We start from the raw sequence: 22,208 nt of genomic DNA, 5'->3' as shown, positions 1-22,208 counted from the left end.
GGAGATACTTTATATAAAGCAAACTTTCTACACAGTTAAATGCAGTTGACTGCCTCCTTCCCTTTGCTCCCCTGTGTGTCTCACTGTCCCATGTCTTTAGTCTGCTTGTTTTCAGTGTCTGTAATGTTTCATTTTAAAATACCTCTGTAGTTTTTCCTCTTCTGTCTTACAGACTCTTTATTCCTCAGGGCACTCAGATTATTACTACTGAAACTCTGCGCTAAAAATAAAGGCTCAAATCTGCAGAGTGGTTTAGAAGAATGTGAGGTTTTGTACCTGTTAGACACTAGAGAGGGTGCAGCAGAAGAGGCTACAAACCTATTGTACTCTTTTATTCTGCCATCAGCATTTGCTATGGTCAGAAATGGGATTCAAAGGGAGATGATCCAGTTCTGCAGCTCATTATGTTCATTGATGAATTTGTTTCAGCAACTCCTCCCTTGCAGCATCTATGAAGCTACAAATACAGTGTATAAACCAAGTAAAAAGTATTCCCTGGTCACCATGGTGGAACATACAACCTGAAGATGTGAAACCACATTTCTAGTCCTCTGCAGAGGTATCCTGTTGACAGATCTGATGCTTCCATGATTTTTGCACTTGCAAATTGGAGCCTGAAGCAATTAATTATACATGACTCTAAAGTGTTAGAGAAGCAGGCCTTGTATGAGCAACTGTGTGTACATCTCCTGATGGTGCAGTTATTTTCATGTCTCTTTAGAACATCCTTCATTTTGGTCTGCCTCTAGTATTGAACTCTGTGGAGTGCATGGGAGTAGTTGTACATGCTGCTGATTCCTGTTTTTAAGGCATAACCATAGGTTAAAAATCTTATCCTGGTATAAGAGGTGGGAGGAGGAGAGTATTTTCAAGTATTTGCTGGAATGTGCTGCCTGGAATCAAAAGGGCCGAGATACTTGCAGGAAAATCCCAGGTTAGAGACTATGGGAATAACTGGGCTTTATCTTCTCAATGGCTCCAGGAGGGCTCATTTGTAATCATGTAGAAGAAAGACCTTCTGAGGAAGGGCCAGGGTTAGGCTTACAAACAGGAGGGGATGGATGCCAACAATGTGCTGGAGGAAATGGAGGCTATTAGAGAGACCAGGCTGCTTCCCTGTTGGATCTCCTGCCAGGAGAGACCTGGACATGCTGGCTCAGGCCCTCCACCTCTTTCAGAGCAATGACCAACAGGCCCTGCTTTGTCTCAGCAAAGCCACCTTGCCTAACTGGGATTCCTGCCAGCTTGCCTCAGCTTCTCTTAAAGAGGGCAGGCCTTAGAGTGCATTTGCAATATTCAGTTTGCTCTTTGCTGAGTTTCCATCACCAGAGCTCTCTGTCAGTCCTGCAGACAGACAAAAGCTTTGACTAGCACAGCAAATGTGTAGGAATTAGTCCCTTAGGGCAGGCTGCAACTTCTAAAGCCAGCAGTAAAAGCACTGCCACAGCCAGAAACTCCCTTGCAAGGAAAGAGCATGGTGTTCACAGGCCCACAAAGTCAACAAAGACTCAGGACTATCCAGAGGTTACACTAACCCAGAGATTGCTCAAGTGGAAATGGCAAAACCCTGTGAGCCCAACTTAGCTACATCAGTTGTAAGAACAGTGTAGCATGGTCAGAAGTGTACGACCTTTTCTGCACATAAGGTTACTCTAAATACAATGGCAAATAAAGCCTTCTCACTACAAGAGATGGGATGTAATTTATTGAGAATGTGAGAGGCAATGCGCGGGGAATTTTCCATGTGGCAATCCATCTGGAATTAAATCTTGTGAATACCTGAATCCTGTGGTCCAGCAGAGCATACAGGATTTTGTCCTGTACAGTTGGAACTTTCCAGCGTGTAGAAAACTGCTCTGGACAGTGTTAATAGCAGTGTTAATACATTGACCTGGTCTGGGAGTCCCCAGATGGCTGTTGGAGACCTACCTGGTCTACCATGTGTCCTACCAGGTAGGACTCTGTTCTTCAGCCAGAGGACATTTGACAACATACTGATCTGTGCTTTCTCCTAAAGTCTTGTTCTTACCAGCACGTCCACTGCCTCCTGTATCAAGGGACCAGCCTCTTCCACTGCACTAGGTTTCTGTATTGCAGTGACAGGGTTGGTTTTTGCAAAACTGTGAGGTTAACGGGGAGCCGTGGATAAATTTCACAGGAGTTTCTAATCCTTAATTTTCGGATCATTAACTTTGCACTGTAACCCTTGGGAGACAAGGTCACCTGCTCCATGGACTGGGAAGGTGCTTTTGCAAATAAGGGTGTTTGTTCAATGTTGCTGATCCCTGCTGATCCGTTATGAATGCTGCATTAGTTACTGTATCCACATGTTATGTACAGTCATGTGATGCTTGAGGCCTGAAATGCATTTAGCAAGTCAGAAGAGATAAGGCAGGCTCCAATCTGGCTTTCTTCCCTTAGGTTTGCAGAATGTGTTTGCAGATGTGTTGATCTTTAGGAGGCTGGCAGGGAGGGAGGGGGTGTTTTCTTCAATTGCCTATTTCAGTATCAGAAATAAATGAGAAGATGAGATCATCTTTAACACCTCCTGGTACCTGTGAAGACATCTTTCCCACATCCTGAGCCATGCTGTCTCAGTTTTGCCTTGGTGAAGTGGACATGACTTCAGTCATTTCACCTGGCTTTGCACAGAGCTAATGGGCTGAACTGGGTCTGTTTCAATACTGCTTGTTGCAGCAGACAGGTTTAAGCAGCTCACCTGATCACCAAACCAGTGTGATCAGCATGTTGGCTAGGAAACTTTCAGCTTCTGTCTCATGTGATGTTTTGGTTCAGCAACACATGCAGAGCTTTTCCTCTTTTGTTAATAATCGTTTTACCTCCCAGGGTTTGAATCTTTCCACTGAAGTTCATAGGTGCAATTTACGAATGCATCTAGGTGTGCAAAACCTAGATGCAAAAATGCATCTACGTGTTACTGAGGATGAGGAAGCCATAGGAGTGGCTGCAGCCATTGAATCTCCAAGGATGTGTCCAAGCTTTGCAAGCCACTAGGGAAGAGAACAAGGAATTGGAGCAAAACACCAAGGCTAAATATCTGTGCTTGGCTCCTCACAAGCCAAAGTTGAGCAAATTTTCCTTCCCTTGGATGGGGACAGGACAGAACATAAGTGGGGGGAACCACAATATGAGGTTTTGTCCTTCTTCACAAGGTATTTAGTTGTACATTCTCCATTTGTAAGCTGGTTTGTGAATGTTTAATTGGAGCTCCTTGCTGCTACCAGGTTAGGGGTAAGGTGGCTTTGTACACAGAGTGGGAGCTGCTCCTGCTCATCCTCTTGCTGATTTGGCCTCTCCCCACCAGCTCTCCTGCAGGACATCCGAGGAGCTGATGCAACTGCTGAGTCTCATCTGCACCTCAGCTGTGCCCTGGGAGCACGAAATGTCTGACCTGCTCAGCCCACTTTGTACTTCAACAGTAAATTAAAGGTCTTCATTAGCTTGTTTGATAGTTGAATAAAATGCTTTGAAACACAGGCACATTAACTGCAATCAAGTTTTGAAAGGTCTCTGGTTGCTAGAAGGAAATTAGCTTGATAAATCGCTCTTTTCAATTAAACAAATGGGTAATTTTTCACAATTAGCCAGCCCAGGAGCTATTGTTTGGGAAGTTTTGGTTTTTTTTTCCTTTTTTTTGGGTTTGGGTTTGGTGGTGGGGTTCCCCCCCCCTCCCCCCCCGTATTTTACACATGATGATTCTTAACTGATTTTTTTTCCCTTTTTTTTTTTTTTTTTTGAGGAGAGACTAATTGTCGCTGAAGTGTAAGATAGCAGCTTGTAAACCCATCCTGCCTGTCTGCCTCAGACAACCTCATAGAGGTCTCATGATCAAGCAGTGGCCTATGAATTGTACTTCCAAAATGATGATAACCAGTGATGTGACCTTGGTTCATTGCCTGCCTTTCTGTGCCTTTGTTTACCTCTTTGTCTACAGAAGTATTACCCTCCCTGGGTCAGAAAGGCCTGTTTAACTTAAGCTAGGAGTTCCAGGATAATTATAGTTACTTAGTAACTTTCATCTCTGAGTAAACTGGTGAGTGCTGTTCAGAAACATGATGGCTTCCCTTTTGGTCAAAACCAGCAGCTGACCTGAAGATGCCTCCGGTCCTCACAGCTTTAAACACAGTTTGCATTCCGAAAGTACTCTCTGAGCTTAGAGGCTGGAGCAGATTGCTGTGTCCCCTTTTGTACCGAGTCTCAAAGGGACCCCAGAAGCACACATTGACCCTGGTTTCACACCAGAGTTATAGACGTGCTAAGAACTTCATATGCTCAGTCTACTGCAGAAAAGCAAATGCTAGTATAAACAACTGCGACGCTGGATTCATCTTGCCTTGGGCATATTTATTCAGAGTATTGCCATTATGTCATTCACATTAGGGCTATATCTGCTATTTTAGATCTTAGAAGCTGTTACAAGCCCTAGTCAGAGGTCAAGACGCTGTTGAACTTCAGATGTTTCTGAAAGAAGAGCATAATTCTGCCAACAGCAGAGCGCTGTTAGATTTGCAGCAGTGCAATGTCATACAAATCATGTGACATAATTTAATCTATTTTTTTTAAATGAGGTTTTATTGCCAAAAATTTAGATACTGCATGTTAAAATCCATCTGTAAAAGGCTACCAGAGCTTCATCTTTGAGAACTAAGTATGGTAATTTGGGGCTTTTTTATGGTATCAGAAGAGACCACAAATGATTTAAGAACTTCCTTCCACCATCTAAATAAAATAATACTGACACATCCTGCTGTAGTTGGGAGTAACTGCATAAAACATGATGACTCACGTGATTAGAAATTCTCCTTTATTTTTCCTCTGTGTACAGAGCTGATCTTCATGAACTCTTCGTCACAGTGTGCAATTACATTCCTTTCACCTAAACTCCTTCTACGTCTTTTCAATGTCTGTTTCCTGACAGACTGATTGTTGAGTGTTTCAGTTTGGAAGCAGTGTGCATGCAGACAGTTGGGTGCTGGACTGCAGTGTGCTTTATGAGAAAGTCTGCATTCAGTCAAAATTCAGTCTCCCAAAGGATTGCTGGTGGCCTGTACCTGGCTCTACCTTGGTTGCTGTAAAGACAGATGTTCAAGGCAAAAATACAGTCAGAATGCAGCGTTTTGTGGAAAAACTAGAGGAGTTCTGAGGACCTCACTTCCAGACAAACGTGCCCTCGGGCAAACAGGAGATGGCTCTTGCCGGGCTTACCAGTAAGAACATCCTTGTGATCATGAGTGGAAGCTGAGATATCTGAAGGCTGCCCATCAGTCCAAATATAGTCTGTTTTCTTCTACCAGGGAACCCCCACCACCACCTCTAGCCTCAAGGCTTCAAACCCCAAGTTTTACTTGGGTGATGGGTGGTGTCTGACCTAGAGCAGTTGGGAATCCTGTCTACTTGTGATGGCTTGTAAGCGCTCTGCTCTCCGTGTGGGCAGGAGGTGACTCACAGTGCCTGGTCCTCGTACTGAGATTTGGTTTGCCACTATCTCATCTTCCTCTTTTCTCACCCATTCTCCCTGTTCCTTTGTTCTGTCTGCCTGGTGTGTGCTGTGGTAACTGCCACTGGAAGCTGTGTGGGCAGGGAATGGGTTTTGGTTGTAATAAAGTGTGGTCACATCATCTTGCACGACAGGTTCCTGCTCTGTGCCTGGGCCGAGTGAGTCCTTTTGAGCTGCAAAAATATGGAAAACTAGAAATTGCAATAATCGGAAGACCTGATAGATGTTATGTATGATAACAACACATTCTAAGCTGCTCCCTGCATGGAATCTCCCAGGTATACCTGGCAACAAGGGAGAGAGAGATCTGAATACTAATGACAGTTGGAGGAGGGGGCCTTAATAGTCTTTTGGCTAATTGCCATGTTGCCTGCTCTTGAAAAATCTGCCTGTGCTGAGCTAGGCATATTTTTCATGTGTAGAAAACTAGGTTGGGTGTTGGGGAGGGCTTTATTTTTTTCTAATGCTTCCTACAATCAACTCTGTGAAGGTTCATGTAGCCATGAGGTCTGTGTTTCCAGCTCAAACAGGCCTTCAGGCCTTCTTTGAAAGACGTGGAAAACCAGAGCAGCTGAACAGACCCAGGAAAGAAATTGCAATTTTGGAGAACACTAGATGTAAACTTACAAAATGAAGAAGTATTTCTGTGTTTTGTGGGTTTGGGGAGATATTTTTTGGTTTTGTTTTTCCTTGTTTGCTTGATTCTTCTTTTATTAGTAAATCCAGATGACTAACTCAGGGCCTCTTTTCTCCTTCCCTGCAGGCAGAACAAAGTCTCCAATGATTTGCTTGCTTCAAAAGGTCCCCACTGATTTTACCTTTGGGTCTGTTCTATCATCTCGCAATTGTTTCAAGTAAGCATTTTCAGTAGTAATTAGACTGGTAATAGCAGAATCCCTGGTGGCCTTCCTGGAGTTTCTGACCTCCCTGTTTTGAGAAAGCTCTGCTTGGGGGCACCAGATTCTTTCTCTGAGTGGGAATGTGAATGTCGTCCTGATTATGATGGAAAATCTTTTAAAAGAGGAAAGTTTTGCAGCGTTTCCTAGACATGATTCAGGCTACATTTGTCTGGTTTCCTCTGGAAGTTCACAGCAACCTAGACGGTGCGTGTTTTGTCCCTGGCTGCTTCCTTCTGGGCTCTGTGGTCTGCATTGTCCCAGAGGAACACGGATATCTCTGTGATTTGTAGATGCAGGTGCAGGCACGTTTTGTAGCTGGTCACAGATACGTTCAGAGCTTTGAAGACCAAGACCTTGAACTGGCACTGGAAGCAGATTACAAATCCTCTTCAGCTTCCTAAAATGCAACGCCTACAGCCATCTGAACTTGTGTGTGAGGCAGCGAAGGAAAACAACTCCCTGGGTTTTAAAGGCTTTTACAAATGTTATCTTTGTTGCCTTTCCTCTGACTGATTTTGACTATTGATATAAACACCTCTAATTTCAAGTTTTTCCTTTGGGGATATTACAAATTAGAACAGCCTTTCAGAAGTATGGCCACAGACAGACATGTCCATGGAGGAATACAGCCATCCAGTGGGAACTCACATAGTAGAAAGGGTTTGGAAATCCTGGTTTCAGAAGCTTTTCTCCAGAGCTGGATTCAAGAGATTTCTGCTACAAGAATCCGGGCCCTAAAAGCTTGGTTTGCCACTGCAGAAGCTCTTCCTTCTGTACAGTGAGGAGGAATGGCCGGGAGTGGGGCTTGACTAACTGAGCTCTGATCTAGTGCCCTTGGACACATCCCCTGCCTCAGTGTCCCCTTGTGTAGAACAGAAGGGTTGCTGTTGATGGTCTTTATATAGCCCGTTTGAGATCTACTGATGAAAGTGATGTGTCGTGTGTTCCTGGCAGAATCAGTGTGGTCTGAAGTCAGAGGGAGCTCCACACAGAAGCTAAAATCAGGTTTATGGTCCAGGTCCTGTTTTAAGAATACCTCAAGCCTGAATTTAGTTCTTGTTTCAGCCTGTGTGCTGTCAGTGAGGCTCTGCTGAGGAGCTGGTGCTCCCAAACGTAGCAGGGGCAGTGTCTGGGTGCCAGCCCTGAGGCTCTCCTGCTGTCCCATCAGCCCCGTTTCTGGGGTGCTGGTGTGAGGTTTGTCCATTCCTGCCTCCCTGCAGCCTCCTTGTGCTGAGGAGTGGGGTGAGGACTGGGACGAACAGGCCACTCGCCCCTCCAGCATTACCAACTGTCCTGCACACAAGACTGTTTCTGTGTTCTTGACAACTGCCGCTTTACCTCGGCAACACTTCCATGCAGGGTGAGTGGTTTTTTCCACTTTATTTTTGCTGCACAGGGGAGCAGGGCAGGACTCCTGCCTGCTGCGGGTGAGAACCAACAGGGTACGATTGGAGCATTTCCGTACTGTTAGTAAAACTTCTGAAGATCGCCTTTCTCCTGGTTTTTGGGTGCTGAAAGACTGTAGATCTTTCCCCTGCCGGAGTCCAATGATGGATGCAATGAAAACTCATCCAACCCCCGAGCCTGGTCGCTTACGAGTGTCAGTAACAAATCTCCTTTTTATCTTGAAGTGACTGGTCCAACTCGGCCCCGGCGGCAGGGGCGGTGCGGGCTGGGGGTGCCCGGGCCCCCTCCCCAGCGCAGGGCAGCGCGGCCCGGCCCGGCGCCGGTCCCCGCGGCGCGGCCCCGTCCGGCGCGGCGTTGCGGACTGCAAGGCCCGGCATGCGGCGGGGCGGCGCGCAGGCGCGCTGGGCCGGCCTTGAGTGGCAAGTTGTTTGTTCCAGCGAGCACCAGCTGCTCGGCGCTCCGCTGCCTCCTGCCCGGCTCCTCTCCGCTCCGCGCCCCGCCGGCCTCCCCTCCGCCACCACCCCGCTCCAACTTGGGCACCCGCCGCTCCCTCACACCCGCCGCTGCCCGTCCCGGAGCCGGGAAGGGGAGAAGGAACCAGGAGGGGGGAAAAAAAAAAAAGGCACCGACAATAACAGCCCCCCTCCCCCTCCCCATTCAAAAACACAAAATAAACCCCGGGGATAGATGAACTACAAATGAGAAAGAGGAAAAGATGGAACTGCACATCCTAGAGCACAGGCTCAGAGTGGCCAGCATAGCCAAGGAGAGCATCCAGTTGTTTACCTATGGATTAATCAAACTTGCTTTCCTGTCCTCTAAGACGAGGTAGGTGCTGGGGCATCGCGGGGGCTGGGGGCACCTTCCTTGTGAGGGGATAGGATGTTGGGGGGTACCTTCCTTGTGAATGGGATAGGGATTGGGGGACACCCTCCTTGTGAGGGGGATAAGGATTGGGGAACATCCTCCTTGTGAGGGGGCTGGGGGGTACCCCCCGTGAAGGGGATAAGATGTTTGGGGCACCCTCCTTGTGAGGGGTCAGGGGTTGGGGGGCACCCTCCTTTTGAAGGGGACAGGGGGTCACCCTCCTCACAGGGGGACGGGGTGTTGGGGGTGTATCCTCCCTGCTACCAGGGGGCTGGGTGCTGGGAGGGCACCCTCTGTCTTTGTGAAGGGGCTGGGCTGGGGGGTACCTTCCTTGCAAGGGGGCAGGGCAGCCTCCTTCTTGCAAGGGGGTGGGATGATTGGGTGGGGGGCGACCTCCTTCCTGAAATAAAGCAGGGTCCTGGGATAGAGGACAGCCCTTCTTGGAAGGGGGCAGGGTCCTGGGGTGAGGGGCACCCTTCTTGCGAGGGGGCAGCGTGTTGGGGTGGGGTGCACCCCCATTGCAGGGGGGTAGGATATCCTCGTTCCTGCAAAGGGGCAGGGTGCTGGAGCAGGGGGGACACCTTCCCTGTCAAGGGCCAGGGTGCTGGGGGGCGAGGACACTCTCCTTGCAAGCAGTCGGGGTGCTGGGGTGCGGGGGGACACACTCCCGTCCAGAGGGCAGGGTTTGTGGTGAAGGGGGACACCTGGCTTATCCCTACACCCCCATTATCCCAAGAGTGGGAGATGGTGCCGGGGGTGAGCGCTGGCGTTGGGGTCCCCCCGGCGAGGCTCCGGAGAGAGCAGGTTGGGGGGGACCGGAGGGGGTCCGGGGGGGCGGCGGGCGCGGGGCGCCGCGACAACAAAGGCACCGGCAGCCCCGGGAGGGGGGGAGCCGCGGTGGTTTTTTCCTTTCGCTCTGTTTTTCTCCCGGTTGTTGTTCCTTACAGCACTCACCGAGAGAGCGAATCGTCCCCACGCGTGTTTGTTTTAAACGGCGCTTTTTCAGTGCTGCCAGATTGGAGGAGGATGAGGGGCAATGCCTGCCCTGAGCTTGGCTCTCTTTAAAAATCCTGGTATTGAGTAATATGTGAGAGCTTTCGGGGAAAAAAAAAAAGGAGGGGGGAAAAACAGTGGAAGGCACTGTGAGAATTTATATTGTTTTTAGGGAGAGGAAAAAAGCCCCTCTGGCTGAGGGTTACTCAGTGTCTGTAAGCTGCTTAGGCCTTTCGCTGCAAAACAACTTGAATTGCAATTGCATATTCCTGTGTCTTTACGCAGCTTGTTGACTTTGCTCTGCTCAGAAAGAGGAATGGGAATGTAAATAACCCAACTCAAACTCCTCATGCTTTTCCAGCCTCATAATTAGTATTTCAGCTTTCTCCCCAGGCTCCTCTCAGATAGTGGTCTTGGGTGAAGGTGGGGAAACAATAAATAGATAATAAATTTGCTTTTTATTGCTTAAGTTGTTTTATTCCAAGCTGTAATTCAATCCCCTCTCTGTGATAATGCTTGCGGATGAATGGACCTATTTGTGGTGTAATTTGATTACAGTCCCTTATCTTCAGTTAAACTTCATGCATTGAAATCTCACTCTGATTTGGGGCTCATCCCACTTGGCTCGCCCTGGGTTGCAGTGTATAGTATATCAGCACCTTGTTTACTGCTGGCCTGGAATACCCACAGGGGTATTAAAGGCTCCTCAGTCTTGAATTTCTATTTTTAATTTGTTGTTTCATTATAATTGCGAGAGGCTGCTGGCTTTTTTGGAGGGGTTGTTGCTCCCCTTCCCGTGCTTAAAATGTCACTATTAACGTCAACAGTGAAATCTTTAAATCTGTCACTCCTAGTGCACAAGACTTAATGCATAAGACTGAGTGTTGGTGGTTTGTTTCCTTTTATTTACAGATGTATTTTAAGTTCAGAGATAGTCCTGTTGCCTTTTTGTTTCCCACTACTTTTCACATCTTCGACACTGGAGAGCTGTGAAAGGGTGAACAGTAAGATAAGCCTTTTGGGGTGTGATACCTTGCCCTGCATTTGGATGCAGCACCTGACATTCACATTGCTCTGGTTCCTGAGGTGCCTGGCCCTTTCCTTGCACAGTGAACATCAATAACCTTCCCTTGGCTTTCAGGGAATCTCACTGGCTTGTTGGCATGGGAAACTTCTATTTATTTCTCCTTTGTTTTGATGTTTTTGCAGGCAGTAGAGGTGCAGGGGAGGGAAGGGGAAGCTTGTTTGTGTCATTCTTAAGACAAGTGACAATGCTGAGCCGTTGCTTTCTCCTGTGTGCTTTTTACATGCCCTGAGGCAAACAAGGTACCTGCCCTGTAGACCTTCTGCTCTGATGACCACCATGTGTATGAGGAAGGTGGCGGTTTCTGGGAGATGGAACTCCCTAAATTTATGATCCTGCCGTTTCTTTTTCCTCTTCCTTTAAGAAGTCGATGTGCCCAGGAGACAACAACTTCTTATGTGGGTGCAAGACAAAGCTCCCCTCCCAGCCATGCAGTCTGAAAAGCACCAACTAGGGGGGTGAAAGGGGAAGGTGGCCTTACACCGCTGCTAACCTCTTCTGCTGAGATAGCGAAGATGCCAGTTACTTCCACCTCTTACATTTCTCCCAGTGAGACCTTACACAGAGCTTTTACCTGTGCTGCAAGGCTGCCAGCAAGTAATAATGATCTGTGGGACAGATGTGATCCAAAGAGGTGGCAATGACATCATCAGCATCCTTATGTTAGTCATACAGGAAACTACAGTTTTTACATAGGCTTTTCTGAGGAGTGATCTGGAGGGAGCAGTGCAGCCTCCTTCGTGTTCTCATGCACCGGGGAGAAGGGCTGGAACAATTTTTTAAATCTTGAATGTTTTTCTTAATCCTCTTGGGAAGGAAAAGTAACAATTCTGCCTCTTTTTTTTGGCCTTTTGCCACTTTCAGCCTGCCCTTGTTCATGATCTGAGTCTTTTAATTTAGCTTCTGTTCCAATAGCAGTGGGTTTTTTTTGAACAAAGAACAGCAATTTTGGAACTATTCTGATGGCCAGAAGCAAGAAAGCAGTTACTGAGGTGAAGAGGTGAGACCAGTAGTGAATAAAACGGTGGGCTGACCTGAGCTGAAAGAAAACCACTATTAATCATAACTTTGAGTTAGGCATGAGGTATTTTATGTAAAGTTGCATTACGACAGGTATTCCAGAAATAAATAGTAGCAGTTACACTGAGCAATGTGCTCCTGATGCTCTGCTTGTGTAAGTGCAGAGCTGTGGATTTCACCTGAGCTCTGCTAGGCACCGAGCAGAGGGTCAGATCTGGGTAGTTTTGAGTTGCATGTTGAAGGTCTGCATATGTCTTGTCTTTTTGCTGTTGCTGTCGTTGCCATCCTGGTATTTTACTGATTGTGTTGTGTCTGTGTTTGGCTTGAGAGTTCCTTGGTGCCAAGGATCTTCACCTGTTCAGAAGGTGCACTGCTTGTTGATGTATGTAAATACAACAATTGTGCCTGGTTCTACTGTTGCGACCTCTGTAAATGTTGTTTCTCTGGGGCAGAGAACTGCACTCATCTGTGAACTCCCACCTTCAGCTCCATGTGGGCTGCAAAAAGAACAGCTTCCTTCCCACCAGAACTAATGTCTCTTCTTCCTTGGTCAGAGTTAAACCATCTCAGGCTATCGGGTGACGTGCCACAAGTGACCCGCTTGAGGACTTGATAGACATGTGAATGTGCTGCTACATTCCTGTCTTGGGGTTTTTAATGGCATCTCCTTTCACTGCATAGGAATGAAATCTGAATGGAGGGGAAAGACAATCTTGGATAATGCTTGCACTGAGCCACCAGTGCATGCAGTAGGGAGAAGGAAGGTGAGCCTGACCTTGTCTTTTGAGTGTATATAAAAATACATGGAGAGTTTAAGTCCTGGAGAATAACGTGGGGTCAGAGCTCTTCCAAGCACGGTACCTGTATAATGTAATTAGCCTGGTTTCTGGGTAGTGCTTTGGTAGACCCTTGAACATCTGGAGTCAATGAGTTCACACGTAGCCTCTCCTCTCTGTTCCGGTACTTAATATAAAGATTTGGTGGTAAACAGTAAAATAAAGTAGTGGAGTATTTAAATTCTCATGCTATCAAGTTATAACCAGCGTGAAGTTGAAAGGTGAGTTTGTTCACAGGGCTGGGCAGTTAAAATAGGTGTAGGTCATGTGTCTAACATCACAAATCAGAGTTTTCTGATACTCTCTAGCTTGAGGTGGTTGTTATTTCAGCATGCTGGAGAGCAGGAACAAGTTCTGCATTGGGGTGAGCCCTTGGTCGCAGAAGAGTTTAAGGCAGGCATTTCAAAAGCATCTGTCTGGTTGCTTTTCCAAGCTGCTCAGGTCGTCTTCTGGAGGTGCAGTTTGTGTGTGTTGGTGACCTGAAGCAGAACTACAGGCACTTTGCAGGTCAGCAGGGTTGGCACTAAGTGCAGAAGGCCAGCTGGGTGAGCAGGATGCTTCCCAGAGGAGATGGGTAGGGTGGAAGAGCCAGACTGGGCTCTGCTCCATGGTCAGTGCTGCTTGAATGCAGCCTCTGCCATGGGATCCTCAGGGGCAGGAGGTGTTCTTAGAGTGGAGAGGTGCTTCAAAATACTCATTCTAATAAAAGTGTAGCAACAAGTAAACAATGATAAACTAAACAGAATAAACTGGATTTTCTCTGGTCTTTGAACAAAACATGAAACCAGGTTGGTTATATTTGCTCAGTTTGTGGTGGCGCTTTTGGTAATCCATCCATTTTGTTAGTAATAATTGACACCTCTACTTCTGAGCAGTGTGTTGTTGCTATTAATGTAGGTGTTTCTCATCCCCTGATCACTTGTTTACTGTCTAGGTGTCCTGAAATTGGAGATACTGTAATAAAAGGTCTATTTTGGATTTCAGAGCACAGTAGGACAAGCAAGTGCTTAAAATGTATCTGTGCATCATTTGAGGACATTCAGGGGATCAGTAGTCCATTTCCTTAGTGTGAACTCAGGCAAAGAAATGTCGTTTATGCCCTTTATAGGAAATAGATTGCAACACTGAGTGGTCATCTGGCAAAGGCAAGCTACTTCTGTTGTTAAAACCTTTTCTTTTCCCCTTGGCTTCTGCCGTCCTGCATGTCCCAGGAAGACCACTGAGTAGAGGCTTTTGCAAGTTCTAAGACAGGGTTTATTCATCTAAACCAGGTTGCTTGTGTTTCCTTTTAGCATGGCAAAGACTTCCGAATATCTTGATTTTTGATTATTTTTTTTTCTCCTGGGGGTGTATGTGTGCGTGATACTGGAGGTTTGGGGACTTCTTTCTTAGCCTGATTTGGTATATTGTATATGTGTGTGTGACAGAAGGACCGAGTGCTGATGTCCAGACACCACAGGAGGCTGGAGTGGTGGAAGCCTCACAACTCAAGATGCCTGCCTGCCCTTTCCCAAAGCACTTTGCCTTTTTGTTTGCATTTATGACGCTGAACTTGCTGGTGGATATTCAAGATGAGTAGAAGCTAGTGAGAATCAGATAAATGAGGAGGAGAGAGAATAGGAGTCACTTGCTTGGGCTAACAAAGGGCATAAGCTGTTTAATTGTGAATGTCACTGATTTGTGTTCAGGGCTGTTGGGTGTTTCAGCTGCTGCAGGGCTGTGACAATATTCTACAGTGGTTTAATACACGTAACTTTGGAAAGAGCAGGTTTCCTTCCTGTTGGTCTCTTATTGTTTATCTAAAAACGTTGTTATTATTTCCCTTTCTTTTCTATTTCTGGCACATGAGCTGACCAGTGGGGCTCTGCCTTATTTGCCTGTCTTTGCCTGACAGTCCTGTCATGCCATCCTCAACCTACCATGTGGTCCCATCAGGCTGATGCCAAGTCAGAAGCTGACTGGAGTGCTTAAAAACTAAATGAGATTCAAAAGATGGAACAGAAGTACCGGAGCAGACCCATGGTGCAATGCTGGGGAGCACTGTGTGCTGGAGAAATGTTGGATGTTTGTCCATTTTGCTTAAGATTTTTTTTCTTCCTCTTGTCTGAACTTGGCCATTTGCCTTTTAAATAAAGAAATACCTGGCTGTAGTTTGTAGTGGGCTGGTGGTTTTTCCTTATTTCCCATTCTAAACTGTTTCCATCCATTGACAGAGCTGTTGCATCGATGTAAGGCATCATCTGGGGATACAGTGCAACATCAGTGATGTAAAGGAAACAACACTGGTGCCCACTGATGTTAAGCTGAGAAGTAAAAATGGGAAAAAATATTTCTCTTTTGCCATGTAACTCATGGAAGATGCCTTCAGCTCAATATTTGTTTGCTACTTTCAGATGAAAGTCAATATTTAAATTAAAAAGGTGGCTGTTATTAGTTCCTAGGTGGCTCCTGCAAGCTGGGTGCTCTTGTGCTTCAGCAGCAGAGCAGACGTATTGCAGGTCTTTTAAGGCAAAGTGTAACTGTTGTGCGTTCGTCATCAAGAAGTAACAGGCGAGTTGTTCATTAACACAATGGTTTGAATCCACAGGCTACTCCTTCCACTGAGTTATAGCTTAAATTAGGCTCCATTTGAGGCTGGAACTATTTGACAATGCCTTGTTTGTGCTCTATAAATATGTAAATCTTTCCATTTAATTCTTCTGCCTCTTTTTTTGATCTGTTGAGCACACTGCCTCGTTTATCTAATATACAGCTCCTTAATCGTCCTGCATGTTTCAATGTTTTAATATTTGGACAAGGGCTACAGTTTCTTTTTTCAGAGGAAACAGTGCAGATTTGTTCTTTTGTTTACTGCCAACTCCAGAGTAAACTCCGGCTCTGATCTGCTGATAGCTGAAGGCTGGTAAAAGAAGAATTATACAACAGGAATGTGAGGAAATAACTCCATTCATTGCAGTTCAAAACCCACTGAGCACAGCCTGTAAGTTGCAGTTATCATTTCAAAGTAAAAAGACCTCTCTTCCCCTTGAGCTCAGCTTGGTTTTGTGTCGCTAACTAGAGGATATATTTGTTAGAGAGGAGACAACACACAAAACCGTTTTATTACAGCACAAAAGAAAGATTGCTGAACCTGTTTTGTGAGTATACAACCCCTTGTTTGTTTCAGAGGTACTGCACAAAGTTTTACTGTGCTGACCATGGAAGTGGACATTTGTGGTCTGATGTATAAGAAATATTTTGTACTGGTTGATGAAGTTTAATTTTCACATCCAAAAAGCTGTGAATGCCTGAACATCCTCACCAACCAGAACTTACTTTCTTACTTTGCTCCTGTTAAATATGCTTTACTAGAGATGAAAATAAAAAGCCTATTTGTGAACTTGAGGCTGCTCTAGAAGGCTCACAGCAGTAATGCTGAGGTACCAGAGCTGCTGTTCAACACAAGGCTGGCACTCTGTAAAGTGGGAGAGAGAAGTGGTGAGTTTGCTTGGTGGCAGCAAACCATTTGTTAATCTTTTGGGGGTTTCTGAGGCACCCTTTGGGGGATGTCTCAGTAGGCAAAGGGATTTTTTTCAGCCCTTTGCAGTCCAGTTAAGTTTTGTAAATGTGATGGAACAGATGTTTTTTAAGATACTTGTGCTACTTACTGGCCAGTAGTTATAGGGAGATGTAGGCTGTTACCGGTGGTAGGCTGTCCCCCATCCAAATTGTTTCACTACAAAGTGCTTATAAAGTAGGAACCCAACACTCTTGTAAGTGTGATTGTGTGTTTGATAAAGATGTTACTGTAAAAGAAAAGTACTTTTCTTGGACTGCAAAGTTTTGGTGTCCTTGTTACAGAGAATACTACAGATGCTATAAGGTGTTGCAAGCTACACCACTCAAGTTGAGAGTAAAACACAACCTTTAAGTCTTATGTATTCAAATGGGGGAATTAAAAATGATAGTGGGGGTATTTTTAAAGCTGGGAGGGGATAATTTACAAGTTTTGACATGGATAGAACAGTTAAAACGTAGGTGTGACTCTCCCTGTCTTTCTGTTAAGGCTTTTTAAAAATGTTACGTGTCGGAGGATCTGGGTGATGATATGCATTGGGTTTAGTGATACCTGAATATTTATCCCAGTTCTGTGGTTAAAAGATCAGTATTCAACCTTTTATTATGCTACACATGTATCCTGTTTTACAGGGTGAGTTGGTTGAAGCTGACAAGTCAAGAGACCTTGATTGAAATGGCCCATGTTAATCGTGTTTAACATTTGTAGCTTTTATTTCTTTTCCTGAAGAAAGATTGACTCTTTTGATAACCTCTAAGGCACTCACTTGCAAATAAATGTAGTCGTGGCAAAAAGGAATAAAGGTTGTTTTTAATAGTGAGAAGGATATACTCTGTATGCATCTAAGCAACTGTATACATTTACATAGATTTACTTAGTCTTTTTTGAAAATGATGGATGACATTACACGATTAATCTTTCAATTGGCATCCTTTTCAAAGCTGCTTTTGGGTGGAAATTGGAGTTAGATTGTAACACGGAAAACATTTTCAGTTGCTGGTTTTAAACTAATAAGCAATTTTAAATGTGCCAAGTATTTAGGGAAAATAATAATCTCAGCCTATTTTGTGCCTCTAACTAAGCAGTGCAATGTGACCTGTACTAAACAAATGAAGCTGGTGGTGACTTCAGACTGTGTTTGTCAGGGCATCGGAGCGAGTAGATCTCAGCCTCCCACACCTACTGCTTGTTTGCAGACTGGAAGAAACACAACAAGTTTACTTGCTTTTTCAGTTCCTAATTTGTTTCTCAACCTGGGATGAATCATTCTGAGCTAAACCGAGTCACTCAAAATGAGGAAAATATTCTCCCTTCTTGGAGAAGATGCTGTTGCTGTCAAAATCTGGCTTATTGCATCAGTGGACTGGTTCCAATTGCTTCGTCACCAATTTCTCCTCAATTGACTTGTTTAATTTGCTTTGGAGTTTAAGGAGGAAACATACTTTGGTAAGGGTTGTTTAAATTAGCTTATTTACACCTGAAATGCCATCACTCTCAAAATGGTGTCAGATATCTTTAAATCCTACTAGCTAATGTCAAAATGGTGCTTTTAATTGTTTTCATGTTAGATCTACTTGGTTGCAAAAGGGAAGTGTTAGAATTAACCTGTCTCATATGGCTGTGGAGATAAATTTAGGACAGTTTATGCTATACTGAGATGATGTGTGTTGAGTTGCATGTTGTTACCCATTCAGGCATTTCATAAGCCAAGCAGAGTTTTAATGTGTGTGGCTTGTTTGCATCTGTGCTGTGGCTTGTTCCCCCCTGAGCTTGCTGCAGGTTTTGGACTAGTTAGTGGGTGGGTTTCTGCACTGAGTGGTGGGACTGTGTGGTTTGCAATATTTCCCTTTTACCGAGGGACACAAACTGAAATAGACTTGGTTTGTTAAGAGGACTTTTTTCAGGGAAAACTCGGCAATGTAGCCAGTCCGTAGCAATTTCTTTGCAAATGATACTAATACATTATTCTGGAAGATGAAAAGGGCTTGAGTTATCAGCATTGCAGGCAAGGTAGTGGTGGTTACAAATATACAAACCAACCGGCTTCCTAAAGAACAGAGCATCGCTTTTGACACAGATTAGTATTTTTTCTTTAAATGGTTGCTTTCTGTTCAGTATTTCTGGCTTACAGGTATAACAGTGCTCTGGTGACTGCCAGGAACCACTTTGCTAGACCCAGTATAGTTTCGGCTAAGCACAGAGGAGGTTACTAAGAATTCAGCTTGACCAAAGCAGGCTTTATGCTCTTCTGGAGGGGAGTGATTGAGGTAAGAAAGATGAGCATGGGTGTATCATTATTCTGTGGGAGCCTCATGCAGGGCTTTGACAGTTAATGCCCTGGTGGAGCCTTAACCGTTTTGTGTTGTTTTCAAACTCAGCCTGGTATCAAGTTATCATCACAACTTAGAAAATAGCAAATCTTGGCAGAATGGTTGAGGTCGAGAAGGATCTCTGAGGATCACCTAGCCACCCCTGAAGCTCAAGGCAGAGCCAACTAGAACAGGTTGCTCAGCATTTTGTCCATTTGGATCTTGTACTCTAATGTGTTTACATGTTGTTGACCTTGTTGACATTGTAATGCTTTGCTCCATTGGATGTTACTTTCCGCATAGCATTATAATGTGTGATCTAATGTCTCATTTAAACAGGACTTAGTGGGGTTTTTAACTTAAGAGTGAGATTGTACAATCTCTCAGTCTTGGAGAGAACTGTTGGTATAGAGGAAAAACTGCCTAATGCAGTAATTTAGTGGTCCTTTATGTTTCTTCTTGTGAGCGTTTCATGTGAAACTGCTTATTAGCTGTAAACTGTGAAGAACTAGCTGAAGTTAGAGCAGCCTCAAGGCTGCTCTAAATTAAACTAGAAGCCAAAAAATTCCATAGCTGGCTAAGAGCAAACTTTGCCTTGGGAAAGGGCATGTGCTCACTTCTGTACCATTGCAGACAGCTGAATTACAATTTGTAACGGTGTTAGGTGGATGTACAAGACTAATGAAGCTACTGCTAGCCAAGAACAGGAGTTTCATTTGTGTCCTTGATGTAAGTAAGGGAAAGTATTAGAGTGGCCTGAAGTCCAAGTGATATTTTAATGTACAGTATTGTGTGGTGGATGCCCTGCAGTAAAAGTTGTACTTTGGTTATTGTACAGTTTCTGAAATCCTACTGTAACAGCGATCATGCGATGAAACCACAGTATATGAAAGAGTGTTCTTTGTAGTCCTCATATTGGTATCAAGTTCCTCCAAGGCCCTGCATTTCTGAGTGGTTCTCAGAATTCCTGTCTGTACAGTCATTTTGTAGACTTTATACCTCGTCACATCACCCGTTGCAGTGCTGTAACTGGGGGCTGCTGAGGCTTCACCCCAGGACAAGCGCTCTGTGTTTGACAGGGAGAGCCTTGGCTGAGGAAGGATGGAAGTCTCCAAGGGAAGGGTTTGAGCCGAATCACGGAGCTATCCCCTGGTAGCTGTTGTGCTGTGACAGGCCAGAAATACTTTCAGTTTGCACAGGAGTGTATAATCAGCCTGGAATGACTGATGTAAAAGGACTTTGTATGTTCTGTACCCATTTGAATAGCTTTGTTCATTCAGCTGGTGGTTGAATTGCAATCTTAGGCAATGATTTAAATATGAAGTAGTCCCAAAACAATATGGTTATCTATTAGCTTTCAATGATGTTGGGAAGCAGTGTATTTTGAATGGATATCTCATTGTAAAGGTGATAATGACCTAGGAAAAAAAGTCAGAAACGATAAATAGTGTGCGTAAAATGCTGCTTGTAAAGATTTGTGTCCTTTTGAGATGTACATGAGCATAGGCTGTAAATTCATTTTCTTCTATGTTTACAGTATATCACTGGGGCTTTAAACTGATACATCCTTGGCAGTTAATCCATGCTTGATAGCCTTCCATAGCATGTTACTGCTGTTTGTTTGTATGTAAACTTTGGAGTGTTCTACTGGTCAGAACATAACCATGCACTTTTCTTATGGGTTTGTAGGTGGCCGCAGTACTTAGAACAGTTACTGCTCTATCCTTAGGTGCAGTTTGTGTTGGCTGGATACCTGAGGGTGTAGTTGGAGGATCATAGCAGAGCAGTTGATGAAGTGCCTGGCCCTGAGTCAACAGTTCCCACCCCCAGTGCTGTGGAAGTTGCTGTTAATTCGCTGAGTGTGATCCAAGTTTGGGGGGGGGTGGAAAAACCAAAACCAAACAAAACCCCCCCACCTTTGAAGCCACATCATTTTGGTTATGTATATGGCACAGGCTCACAGGCAGTTGCAGTAGTGCAGCTACGGGATGGTTAGTATCAAAGTTGGAGTAGATATGATTGACTTCTTAACCTTTCTTTACTGCCCAGGAGAACGGTCAGGTGATGAGATCTTCTTGTGGGGGTAGAAATAACTTATTCATAAAGGTCTGAGGTGTGCAGATAGAATAGTGTTCACCTTTTTGCAAAACTATAGGGCAGGCTTATCCTGTATGTATTATCATACAGTCATAGAATGGTTTGTGTTGGAAGGGACCTTAAAGGTCATCCAGCTCCAACCCCCTGCCATGGGCAGGGACACCTTCCACTAGAGCAGGTTGCTCCAAGCCCCTGTGTCCAACCTGGCCTTGAACACTGCCAGGGATGGGGCAGCCACAGCTTCTCTGGGCACCCTGTGCCAGCGCCTCAGCACCCTCACAGGGAAGAACTTCTGCCCAAGAGCTCATCTCAATCTCCCCTCTGGCAGGTTAAAGCCACTCCCCCTTGTCCTGTCACTACATTGTATTACTAGTATCATGTTTTGAATGTTACATTTGCTCATTTTGTGTTTTAACTCAAACAGTAACGGGTTTCTCTTGAGTTTGAAGAAACTCAGTGACAGGAATAGAACATTTCCTGGATTCAGCATAGAGTGGTACTTTTTCCTTGGCTTGTTTAAACATATTACTGATGTTATGTTCCTTGCAGGATCAGCACAGAGAAAAAGACAATGAAAGAATTTCATGGTGCTCCTTAAATGAGTCTTATATAAAACAAATTTTAAATGAATTGGGACTTACCTCTTCAGCACCTGTCAAATGTTGTCAGTGTCAGGTTTTCTTCCCACTTAATGTTCGTTTCATATCAAAGCTAATGTGAGGTATATGGTAATATTTTCAGAATCACCTAAGTCCCATTTAAAAATAACCCAACACCTTAAGCACTTGGCACCCCAGGGCTTATTGGAAGCCGGTGGGGCTTACAAGCAGAAATATCTGTTCAGAAATGTTATCTCCTGGGCAGACTAGTTGATGACATGCAGGACAAGAGCATGGTAAAAATGCAGCAAAGGGAGGGGAGGCTTTGTGTGACTGTTCATGCGGGTAAGAAGGAAGATGTATTTCTGAAAGTTAGTTTAGGGAGTCAAAATGGGGGTCTCTTTGTTCTTCCCTCCCCCCATAATCACATGTGTTAGGGACTCTCTTTTCTCCAGCAGTGCAGCGACAGGCCCCTGCCCCGCTGTGCAGCAGCAATGGCTCCAGTCATCAGGCCTCTCAGCAGTGGGGAGATGCTGCTCGCTTGTTTGGCAGAGGAAGAAGCTGAGGCACATGGGAGGATGAGTGGCTTATCCATCTCACAAAGCAGGTCTGCACTAGGAGCTGATGGTGTTTTTCCCAGGTCCTGCATCATCTCCATCACTAGAACTGCCTCTTTTTCGGTAGGACAGATAAAGGCTGTGCTTTCAGTCCATGCTTGTGTTAGCCACTGGGAATCCTTGTCACCCTGCTGCTGCCTGCTTCGTTAGTGGGGGTGTGCTCGGTCATCTCTGCTTATACCTTGAGAGAGAAATGTCAGTTGAAAGATGTCCATTTGAGCTTCCAGCAAAAACAGCAGCCTTCCTGAGAGTCATAAAGAAAACAGCCAGGAATGTACTTGTGTATATATAGGGCTTTTTAATACATAGAAACACACATATATATATGTGTGTATAATATATATGTAGGTATAGATGGGTCATTCCAAAGTCAGAGCTCTCTTGAAATGCAAATTGCCTCAGCTAG

At 45.0% G+C, this 22,208-nt stretch overlaps 1 protein-coding gene across 1 annotated transcript in view; it reads left to right on the top strand.

Annotated features, from left to right (window-relative positions):
• Positions 1-8,238: 8,238 nt before the first annotated feature.
• CASTOR2 (cytosolic arginine sensor for mTORC1 subunit 2) overlaps positions 8,239-22,208 on the top strand; it is a 119,099-nt gene continuing 105,129 nt past the window's right edge. Inside the window, exon 1 of the mRNA XM_030472330.1 lies at positions 8,239-8,652. Within this exon, the coding sequence (XP_030328190.1) occupies positions 8,540-8,652 (113 nt within the window). The 5' untranslated portion in view covers positions 8,239-8,539. The remainder of the gene's footprint in view (positions 8,653-22,208) is intronic.

Source organism: Strigops habroptila (assembly GCF_004027225.2).
Source record: "Strigops habroptila isolate Jane chromosome 13 unlocalized genomic scaffold, bStrHab1.2.pri S16, whole genome shotgun sequence".
Taxonomy (NCBI): domain Eukaryota; kingdom Metazoa; phylum Chordata; class Aves; order Psittaciformes; family Psittacidae; genus Strigops; species Strigops habroptila.
The sequence above is the reverse complement of the archived record's forward strand: the minus strand, read 5'-3'. Positions and strand labels throughout refer to the sequence as shown.